The 12,346-nt window shown below is 45.0% G+C and overlaps 1 protein-coding gene across 1 annotated transcript in view; it reads left to right on the plus strand.

Annotated features, from left to right (window-relative positions):
- Window positions 1-12,346, plus strand: part of LOC142255111 (cathepsin W-like) — a 66,273-nt gene that overhangs the window by 30,850 nt on the left and 23,077 nt on the right. The window contains exon 5 of the mRNA XM_075326564.1: window positions 1,153-1,246. Within this exon, the coding sequence (XP_075182679.1) occupies window positions 1,153-1,246 (94 nt within the window). The remainder of the gene's footprint in view (window positions 1-1,152; window positions 1,247-12,346) is intronic.

The raw sequence follows: 12,346 nt of genomic DNA on the forward strand, positions 1-12,346 counted from the left end.
GGAAATATCTGTTATATAGACAAACGGAATTTTGTTCTTAAAGTGAACCTGTCAGGTCCTGTATGCAACCACAAGCAAGAGATGTTCTGGGTTCATATTTCTAATCCCTGGCTAACTGTCCCTGTTGTATCTAGTAGCATAGATGGAGAGGTTTTAGAAAAAGTATTTCTAAAGATCCTTTATGATATGCTAATGAGGCCAGGGACTAGTCGTGAGGGTGTTACTTCCCTTGGCTAGTCGGCCCCCTTAGCATGTAAGTACGCCCCTGTGGGTTAGGTTTTTATTAAGTCGCCTAATAATTCTGCACAGTAATAGTTACCTGCACAGACAGATATCCTCCTAAAATAGCCAAATGTAAAAAAAAAAAAAACACTCCAACTTCCAAAAATATTAAGCTGTGATATTTATGAGTTTTTAGGGTTGATTGAGAACATAGTTATTGATCAATAATAATAAAAAAAATCATCTAAAATACAATTTGCCTAATAATTCTGCACACAGTGTAAGAGCCCACTGGTGGTGGCAGCAGCTTATAGTCGCCAAATCTGAATCCAGGTGCGCGGCACACGTCAGGTGTTTAAAGCAGCAGACATGGCGGGGATCCCTGCAGCAAGCAGTAATCACTCCTTCACGATTTAGGATGTACGGGTACGTCCTCGGTCGTGAAGGGGTTAAAGAAGATGTCTCAATAAAATTTTTATTTCATAATCTCTTCTAATTGCTTATGTCATGATGTGTAAGTGCATTAAAATACTTACATACATACATACCATCCTGTCCAGTTTCCAGCACCGTCCCGGTATAATGTGATCGCTCTTTGCCGGCTCACACAGGGACCGTTGTGTGATTCAGAGTACTTAATTCACTGTAAGCCTATGGATGCTCAGATCGGGGCTCCATAGATTAATAAAGCGACTTTCGGTTCACACATAAACCCCTGTGTGATGCAGATAATTGTAGGGCACATGGGCCAGAAAGGGACTTGAGCGGTGCCGGAAACCAAAGACGACGGCAATCAGTAATATAATGCACTTATACATCATTAATATGTTTTTAGGTGGGACATCTTTGAGATTGGGCAATAGTGTTGGTTTAATATATAATATTAGTGTGTGTCACATATAACCTCTCTCTTTAAAATTAATTCTCCAGGGCATATGTCGTTCTTGTTGGGCTTTTGCCGCTGTTGGAAACATTGAGGCACAGTGGGGAATCCTTGGAAAATCAGTAAATTTATCAGTTCAGCGTAAGTTTCTTTTCTTCCTTGTCCCAATACTCCTAAATTTGTGTTAAATAAACCCTATAGATTTGGGGGTTAGTCCTCTCATATTTAGCCTTACAATCAATTTGCTTGGCCTTATGCTGCAAACCATTGTGAACCAGTTTAAACTTTAAAAAAAAATAAAAAAATTGTCCATTTTTCCATTTTGATGACTGATTTCTTTTGCATTCAATGTTCCTCTGGTGAGGGCTGTGGTCAGTGAAATTATCTATACATATACACACATATATATATGTATATATATATATATATATATATATATATATATATATATATTACACACACACACATATATAAACATATATATATATATATATATATATATACATATATATACACACACACATATATACACACACACACACATATATATATATATATATATATATATAAATAAAATACACACACACACATATATATACATATATATATACACACATATATACATATATATACACACATATATACACACATATATACACATATATATATACACACACACACATATATATCTAATATATAAAGCCGAATGTGTGTATGTGTGTATGTGTGTGTGTATGTCCGGGATTGGCATCTGCACCGTCGCAGCTACAGCCACAAACTTTTGCACACTCACACTTCTGGACTCCGAGAGCATCATAGGCTATGTTTTGAGGGGAAATTTTAACCCCGCGCTTTACAGTTATTCACCAAAAAACCTGCCTCCATTAAAGCGAATGGAGCTGGGAGCCACAGTGCAGCCAACACTTCAGAAGAATGCGCAGCCACACCCTTATATGGAATGTTGGCGTGTCACAATGCAGCCAGGGAAAGAGACAGACACAGACAGGGAAAGAGGCAGACACAGACAGGCTAAGAAACAGACATAGACAGGGTAAGAGACAGACACAAAGAGAGACACAGACAAAGAGACATACTGACAGGGAAAGAGACAGACCGGGAAAGAGAGGGAAAGAGAGAGACAGGTTACGAGACAGACACAGACAGGTAAAGAGACAGACACAGACAAAGAGACAGACAGACACAGGAAAACAGACAGACAGGGAAAGAGAGGGAAAAAGACAGACAGAGAAAGAGAGGGAAAGAGACAGAGGAAAAGAGACAGGGAAAGAGCCAGACAGGGAAAGTGACAGAGATAGATAGACAGACAAGGAAAGAGAGAGATAGACAGACAAACAGGGAAAATGATTGAGAGACGGAGAAAGAGACAGAGACAGTCAGGGAAAGAGACAGACAGACAAAGAGATAGAGAGAGAGAGAGAGACAGAGAGATATACACGGAGGGGGAGACAGACAGAGAATGGGAGAGAAACAGAGAGACAGTTACTATCCCAGGCATTAATACATTCGATTTATACATTCTATTCCGGGAATGTTAAATACATTCTATTTTGTTAACAGCAGTTATTAACCCGGGTGCTACAGCTAGTATATATATATATATATATCTATATATATATATATATATACATACATATATATATACATATATATACATACATATATACATATATACATATATATACATACATACATACATACATATATATACATACATATATACATATATGTATACACATACATATATATATATATATATATATACACACATACATACATACATATATATATTATTATTTATTATTATAGCGCCATTTATTCCATGTTATACGTACAACAATCAACAGTACAAAACAGACTGGTATAGGAGGAGAGAGGACCCTGCCCGCGAGGGCTCACAGTCTACAGGGAATGGGTGATGGTACAATAGGTGAGGACAGAGCTGGTTGCGCAGTGCTCTACTGGACTGAGGGCTATTGTAGGTTGTAGGCTTGTTGGAAGAGGTGGGTCTTGAGGTTCCTCTTGAAGCTTTCCACAGTAGGGGGGAGTCTGATGTGCTGATGTAAAGCGTTCCAGAGAATGGGGGATGCACGGGAGAAATCTTGTACGCGATTGTGGGAAGAGGAGATAAGAGAGGAGCAGAGAAGGAGATCTTGTGAGGATCTAAGGTTCCGTGCAGGTAGGTACCGGGAGACTAGTTCACAGATGTAGGGAGGAGACAGGTTGTGCATGGCTTTGTAAGTCATGGTTAGTGTTTTGAACTGGAGTCGTTGGGTGATGGGAAGCCAGTGAAGGGATTGGCAGAGGGTGAGGCTGGGGAATAGCGAGGGGAGAGGTGGATTAAGCGGGCCGCAGAGTTTAGGATAGATTGGAGGGGTGCAAGAGTGTTGGAAGGGAGGCCAGAGAGCAGGAGGTTGCAGTAATCGAGGCGGGAGATGATGAGGGCATGCACTAATGTTTTTGCCGATTCTTGGTTAAGGAAAGCACGGATCCGGGAGATGTTTTTGAGTTGTAATCGGCATGAGGTGAAGGGGGCTTGGATGTGTGGCTTGAAGGATAGAGCAGGAGGAGATGAGTGAGTATACATATATATATATACATATATATACACACACACACACACGCGCACACACACACATACATATATACATACACATATACAGTGCCTACAAGTAGTATTCAACATTCAACCCCCTGCAGATTTAGCAGGTTTGATAAGATGCAAATAAGTTAGAGCCTGCAAACTTCAAACAAGAGCAGGATTTATTAACAGATGCATAAATTTACAAACCAACAAGTTATGTTGCTCAGTTAAATTTTAATACATTTTCAACATAAAAGTGTGGGTCAATTATTATTCAACCCCTAGGTTTAATATTTTGTGGAATAACCCTTGTTTGCAATTACAGCTAATAATCATCTTTTTATAAGACCTGATCAGGCCGGCACAGGTCTCTGGAGTTATCTTGGCCCACTCCTCCATGCAGATCTTCTCCAAGTTATCTAGGTTCTTTGGGTGTCTCATGTGGACTTTAATCTTGAGCTCCTTCCACAAGTTTTCAATTGGGTTAAGGTCAGGAGACTGACTAGGCCACTGCAACACCTTGATTTTTTCCCTCTTGAACCAGGCCTTGGTTTTCTTGGCTGTGTGCTTTGGGTCGTTGTCTTGTTGGAAGATGAAATGACGACCCATCTTAAGATCCTTGATGGAGGAGCGGTGGTTCTTGGCCAAAATCTGAAGACGAGCCTTGACATGATGCTTTGAAAGTAAAGGTACCTTACGGGCTCGTCTGGAACGGAGACCATTGCGGTGGAGTACGTTACTTATGGTATTGACTGAAACCAATGTCCCCACTCCCATGAGATCTTCCCGGAGCTCCTTCCTTGTTGTCCTTGGGTTAGCCTTGACTCTTCGGACAAGCCTGGCCTCGGCACGGGAGGAAACTTTCAAAGGCTGTCCAGGCCGTGGAAGGCTAGCAGTAGTTCCATAAGCCTTCCACTTCCGGATGATGCCCCCAACAGTGGAGACAGGTAGGCCCAACTCCTTGGAAAGGGTTTTGTACCCCTTGCCAGCCTTGTGATCCTCCACGATCTTGTCTCTGATGGCCTTGGATGCTCCTTTGTCTTTCTCATGTTGACCATGTATGAGTGCTGTTCACAAGTTTGGGGAGGGTCTTAATTAGTCAGAAAAGGCTTGAAAAAGAGATAATTAATCCAAACATGTGAAGCTCATTGTTCTTTGTGCCTGAAATACTTCTTAATGCTTTAGGGGAACCAAACAGAATTTTGGTGGTTTGAGGGGTTGAATAATAAATGACCCTCTGAATAAACTTTTCACAATTTAAAAAACAAAAAAAAAAAAAAAGAAATAACATTCTTTTTTGCTGCATTTCACACTTTCAGGCTGATCTACAGTACAAATGTCACAACGCCAAGTTAATTCCGAATGTGGAAACCTGCTAAATCTGCAGGGGGTTGAATACTACCTGTAGGCACTGATTATATATATATATATATATATATATATATATATATATATATATAAAACATATATATATATACATACATACATATACACACATATATACATACATACATATACATATATATATATATATATATATACATACATACACACATATATACACACACATATATACACACACACATTATATATATATATATATATATATATAACATATACAGATATTATATACATATATAATGTAGCGGGGTGGGGTCCCCCAGGACTAAAAAGACGCTGTGACTCAAATAGTCCGATTCCAACAGCTTTATTGTCCTCGCTGTACATATAAATTCACCCGGAACACAGCCGGGTTATGCACCGTCCATACGGGTCCCCGTCACACAGGCACCCCTTGCCGGAGGAGACGGTCTTATGATGCCCCGTTCGGCTGTTCCAGGAGGGTCCACAAACTTATAAGCGCTCCACGCAGGCCTGGAGCTTTTCCAGGCTTCCGGCTCTGCAGCTTACAGAGCAGACTCTATTACAAGTTCATAGTGGAAGTTTAACCACTTTCCTCACTCTCTGGCCCCTGCCAGCAGACACCTCTAGCTGAGGTTCCCTCTCGGCCCCAGGGCCCTCTGCAGACCTCTGGGTCTGGGTCTCCTCCAGGAGAGGCTCGGCCTTACAGCCCTAGTCTGGCTGCACTCACCTCAGTCTTAATATCGGAGCCCTGTGCTCAGCCTCCACACAGGTTGCTCCATGCAGAGTTCTCGGCTCTGCTCTCACTCTCCCCAAACACACATTGCCAGTCTCCTATATCAAGCTGGCCACACCCACAGGTGGAGGTCTGTGAATCTCAGCCCTGCAGAGCACCCTGGGATTATTAAAGGGAACCTGACCCTTATGTGTAGCAAGAAACCTTTGTGGACTACAAGTCCCATAGCAACCTTTTCCGTCTAGATATCGCAGATACCTTCTCCACTGTGACATATAGCGACCATTTACCACATTGGTGGTCGCTACGTCACATATCCCCCCCTCTGTTCAAACTTGTAGGGTTGAACACTCGATACCCTACAGGGGCCCGGAGACAGGGCATCCGGGCCACGGTGCACTAACAGGCAAGAGGGCCCTTCAGGACACCCTCGAGCTTCAGGTCTCGCCGGACCGTCCGTCACCAAACCCTGCGCAGGAAACCCAATTTCCAGACACGGTCCCCGGTCAGACCCATCCCACCAAGGCTGTCGCCCAAGGTCTGTGCAAGAGGGAGATCCTCCCCTAGGTGGCACCATCGTCCTGTCAGTCCCCGAGCTAACCTGACCACTAGGGCCTTCACTATCGAGGAGCCTCCGCGGGGAGATGATAGAAGAGATGCCATAACTAGGACGTCCGCCTGAGCCGTTCACAGATCTCTCTCGGGCTCTTCTACCCGGACATCTTCGTCTGGGTCTCGGACAGCGTACTTTCTTGTCAGCGTCCGTGGCTAACACAGCAGTCCTCCTTTCATTTAGTCCTTCAGATTGTGTCTCGCAGGACGGAGACCCTTCAGACTCGGTACTACAGCCTGATAAATATCCGGGTCCTCTGTGACCCCGGCTCACTTTATCAATAGACTTTCTTTCGCCCTCTGAGGTAACCCGTTCATCGAGTGGGCTACCTTCCTCTTCGGGGCCATAACCCCGATATGGTCGCCATCCCACACCAACTTGGCGGAGTTGGCTCGCAATTCTCTGTTTTTCTAAATTCAACTGTTTTAAGTCTTCCAAGTATCCCAGGCGGTATTCTAGGAGGACTCGCATATCTGCAACACACTCTGTCTTTCCCGCAATGGCACCGGGAACCATGCCGACTTCACAGGGTATCCTGGCTTTATTATGAATATCAATTCTTACTCTCATCACACCGGTCTTATCAACCATCTCCTGCATGGCTCTTCCATGTCGTCCAATAAGCCTCATGACCATCTCTTTGGGCACTTGAATGCTCTTCAACAAACTCCAATAACCGTCGAGCTGTCTTCACCGCTTCTGCAGTTTTTCCATAGATACAGAAGGTTCTGCTGTCTTTTTCGAAGTGTACAGCTGTAACCCCTGGAACCTCCCTGGCTTGCTTAATGTTATTTCTTAGCTCTCTCAATGCCAGCCCGATCAATGTTGTCTTCACAACCACCACTTCGTGAAACCCTGTGGTCAGCTGCGCCAAGCGTCTGGCGTCTGCATCCTTCCTGGCAGTGATGAGCCACTTCGTATGAAGACACTGGAGGTGCATGTCACTTAGGAGGGCCACTCGTCTCTTTGTGACGTCGCTAAAAGAGCACACCACCAACCGATTAGTCTCTGTGGCAAAGTATACTTTACAGGCCCCTACTGCCTTCTGGAATCTCTCATGCACCCTCTCACTGGCACAGGCTTCTCTTACGTCTTCCGGCACGTCTATCCAGCACTCGCTCTTACCCACTGAGTCAGTCAGGTTCTCAGCTCCTGATGAGACCTTACGTCCGATCTTCACCTCTTCCTCAGAGGCTCTTTCCATTTTTACCGCATCAGCCGTGTCTTGGGACTTCACTGCATTCCCTCCAACTTCCTCTTGGGTCTCTGTAGTGACTCCCTCTGCCTTCTCTTGGGCACTTACAGCATCGCCCTCTACCAGGGTGTCACTCCCTTCAGCACGGTACTCTGTTCTTCTTAGAACCTTGGCACCATTTTCAACATTCAACCCCTCAACACTGGGTAGCTTACTGGTCCGTTCACCAGGACCTTTGTGGACTTGTACTCCACCAACACTGTCTAGGACTTTGCTGTCCGACTCTACATGAGCGGTTGCTATCGGCAACGTGCCTTTCTTAACCTTCTCTGCACACTCAGTTTCTGGAAGGGAATCCGCACTGTGGGCAGAAATACAGGACACTGTCTCTACTTGGTCCATATTTTCGGAGGTTGTAGCTAGCTCCGCCCTTCTGCGCCTGTTGCGCCTTCGGCGACTGGAGGAGGATTTCCCTTCTTTGCTCATCAGTCTGTCGCTGTACTCATTTGTCACTTTAGTAACGTCAGTGTCTATTCTGGAGTCAACGTCACTTCCCCTGGTGTTCTGGACTACCACCTCCCCATTTAACCAGGTGTCGGACCCCTTGTCTAGAGCTCTCCCGTTTTCAACGGTCACACTACCATTGGTTACTTTAACGGTCATGTCGCTAAGTTGGGCTTGTCCCCCATTATCTTTGGTCACCCCCAACTTAGGACTGTCCTTACGTGGAGGTACCTCCTCCTCAGTGTACCTCAACGTCCCACCGGGAATCTGTATAACCTCTTGCGGCAAAGAGGCTTCCGTAGACGGGAGCCGACTTATTCCTGTGCAATCGGTCCCGGCCTCTGTCTTCCAGAGGTCCCAAAAGAACTCAAAGTCCTGTCCTATGACAACCGGCTATAGCAGATCTGGAGCTACACCCACATCAGGGCGCCCCACATCTTTGGCCGACCAAATCATCATCCTGGCCAGAGGATATTCCTTAGTGGTCCCATGCACACAACGTCCTTCTATTGTCCTACCCACCATAAAATGGAGATCGGACATGGGTCTCACTAAGGTCAACTGGCTACCCGGGTCTAACAGACCAGACACACTTAGCCCATTCAAGTCCACGGAGCACTTCTGTGGCCTCACATCGGATGGATATCCTATACCGCAGGTAGGACACAGGTAAGGCGAATCCCATTGCCCCTTGCTATAGTCCCTCTGTTCGGATTTTGAATGCTCCACCCCCTTGTGGGTCACCACCGCTTTCTGGGGTCCCGCCCCCTGTTGGGTAACTACCCCGTTCCGAGCCTCCGCCCCCTTTTGGGCAACCACCCCTTTTTGGGACTCCGCCCCCTTTTGGAGTTTCCATGCAATGTCCTTAGCCCCCAGTTCACACTGTTCACCCTTATCTCCCTGGGCACCCAGTGTTCATACTGGCCCCCGAAGGGAACACTCAAACTGGTTCATGGCTACGACATCGCTACACTCTGACAGCTCCTGCTGTTCCACAATATCCGCAGGGACCTTTCCCTCTTTTTGGCTTTCAGCCCCCATTGCTGTCGCTGGACCTCCTGGCCCATGCTGCTGGTGCTGCTGACTCTGTAGCAGCTGGTTCAGGAGCTCCTCCATGCTGCAACGAGAAGAGGAACAGGAGGGGCGCTCCAATGGGTAATACCCGGTGGTCAAAGACAGGGGGGGGGGTTAGAGAACCACTAATCTTTCCAGGTTGTACCGCCCGTACAACCTGGGTCTCCAGCCTGTGGTGTATCACTGCTCACCAAGCAGGTCCTCGCAATTCCGGCCGGCCTGGAACCTCCAGTCACTGGTCTCTCGCCACGGCAGACCCACTGATTCACCGCCAGCAGCTGGAGCACGCTGTCCCTGTTCGTGGACCTGCCGATCTACCGCCAGCTGCTTGAGTGCGCAGACAGTTTTCGTGGACCCGCCGATCCACCGCAAACCGCTTCAAAAATTTTTCGTAGACCCGCCGATCCACAGCAAGCAGTCCTATGCCGTTGCCCCTAGAAACCAGGCTGCATGCCCGCATTCTCCACCATAATGTAGCGGGGTGGGGGTCCCCCAGGACTAAAAAGACGCTGTGACTCAAATAGTCCGATTCCAACAGCTTTATTGTCCTCGCTGTACATATAAATTCACCCGGAACACAGCCGGGTTATGCACCGTCCATACGGGTCCCCGTCACACAGGCACCCCTTGCCGGAGGAGACGGTCTTATGATGCCCCGTTCGGCTGTTCCAGGAGGGTCCACAAACTTATAAGCGCTCCACGCAGGCCTGGAGCTTTTCCAGGCTTCCGGCTCTGCAGCTTACAGAGCAGACTCTATTACAAGTTCATAGTGGAAGTTTAACCACTTTCCTCACTCTCTGGCACCTGCCAGCAGACACCTCTAGCTGAGGTTCCCTCTCGGCCCCAGGGCCCTCTGCAGACCTCTGGGTCTGGGTCTCCTCCAGGAGAGGCTCGGCCTTACAGCCCTAGTCTGGCTGCACTCACCTCAGTCTTAATATCGGAGCCCTGTGCTCAGCCTCCACACAGGTTGCTCCATGCAGAGTTCTCGGCTCTGCTCTCACTCTCCCCAAACACACATTGCCAGTCTCCTATATCAAGCTGGCCACACCCACAGGTGGAGGTCTGTGAATCTCAGCCCTGCAGAGCACCCTGGGATTATTAAAGGGAACCTGACCCTTATGTGGAGCAAGAAGCCTTTGTGGACTACAAGTCCCATAGCAACCTTTTCCGTCTAGATATCGCAGGTACCTTCTCCACTGTGACATATAGCGACCATTTACCACATTGGTGGTCGCTACGTCACAATACATATATTATATACATATATTATATACATATATATATATACATATATATACACATATATTATATACATATATACATATACATATATATAAAGCTGAGTGGAGGATACCGGGCACCGCTGATCCCTGTATGGCTAGTATAGTTGTGCTTCCGTGCTGATGGAGACCTGGGTGCGTGTCCCAGAGCGAAGGCAATGCAAAATCCACAATGTAGAGATGAATGGGTCGCACTCCAGTAGTCAAATAAAGAAATTCTGTTTATTCCACGGTCACATCAAGGGTACAGGTAGTGAGGGAGGATGAGGGTGTGCCACGTCGGACGACGGCGGCCGTTTCGCAAGTAGTCTTGCTTCTACGGGTCCAGTGCATGCAAAGGTGCTGCATCCGCCCTTAAATAACAGGTGATGCGGGTGCGGCATCCTTGCGTGAACAAAGTGCAATTTTAAAAACACATACCAGCTGCACATATATCAAATTTACATAGAAATTCGTTATATATATTTTAAATTCCAAAATAGGTTATAAACAATTGTTACATACATGGGTATATTAGAGTGAAAAGTGAACAGATTTAGTGCTCACTATGATCTGTCAGAAGACATCACAAAAAGCATAAAGAACAGGCTTATGAAGAGAGAAACCAGCATTATAAGAACACTGACAAGTCATTTTTGTCGTTCAGGCCTTGGGGACCGAGGGCATTTAAGTCCATAATCAATTTCGATTCTTTTCTGAGTAGAGAACGATGCATATCGCCTCCTGTGGGACATGGGTTAATTTTTATTACGCCTGCAAATTTTAAAAGGCGTGGGTTACCACCATGACAATCCTGCATATGGGCAATTAAACGTGGAGAACCTATCCCAGAGTTTATGGACTTAAAATGTTCCCTAAATCGAACATATAGAGGCCGAATTGTTTTACCTATATAATATCTTTGACAGGGGCAAAAAATAACATATACCAAGTAGTTGGACTTGCAGGTAATAAGATCTTTTATTTTAAAAAACTCAGTGCCGATTTTTAAAGTATCTCCTGTACAGTGATATTCGCAGAAGGGGCAGCCGCCGCACCTATGGTTTCCTTTAGTTTTATTTCGGTCTAGCCACGTACCTAGTTTTGGGGTAGTGACGCGATTATTAACAAGCATATCTCCTATATTTTTGCATCTCCTATATGAAATTAAAGGGCCCTCGTTTGCCATTTCACTAAGTTCCTTATCTTTATTAATTAAATGCCAATGTTTTTTGATGCTTGATTTAATTGCATCATACATAGAATTGAATTTAAAATTAAAAACACATCTATTTGAACTTTCAGTTTTTGTTTCTTTCGAAATAGTATTTTTATTTTTATTTCTATTTTTATTTTTATTTCTAGGATCATAATGTAGGGATTTTTCAAGGGCTGAGTTGATGATTGATATAGGATATCCTCGTTCCAATAGACGTTTTTTCAGATCCAATGCCTGATGCAAAAAGGTCTCAGAATTATTGTGCACTCTTTTTAAACGCAGAAATTGTCCATATGGAAGGGCTCTCTTTGTATGGGAGGGGTGTGCACTATTAAAGTGAAGCAAAGTGTTCACTGCGGTAGGTTTTCTATATACCTGTCTGTCAATAATACCATCGGATATACTAAGTGTAACATCTAGAAAATCTAATTTTTGATTACCGAAGGTATGTGTAAAGAACATATTGTAGGAATTTTTGTCATTTAAATATGATACGAAATTATCAAATTCCTGTGCAGAACCGTCCCATACAAAGAAGCCATCGTCCATATATCTAGCATATTTTTTTATATGTTTTAAATATGGATTTTTAGAATCATAAATATAATCTTCTTCAAACGCTGCTAAAAAAAGATTTGCAAAAGTACATGCTGCGGGGGTACCCATTGCGGTACCCC

This window comes from Anomaloglossus baeobatrachus, chromosome 10 (genome assembly GCF_048569485.1).
Source record: "Anomaloglossus baeobatrachus isolate aAnoBae1 chromosome 10, aAnoBae1.hap1, whole genome shotgun sequence".
NCBI classification, from domain to species: domain Eukaryota; kingdom Metazoa; phylum Chordata; class Amphibia; order Anura; family Aromobatidae; genus Anomaloglossus; species Anomaloglossus baeobatrachus.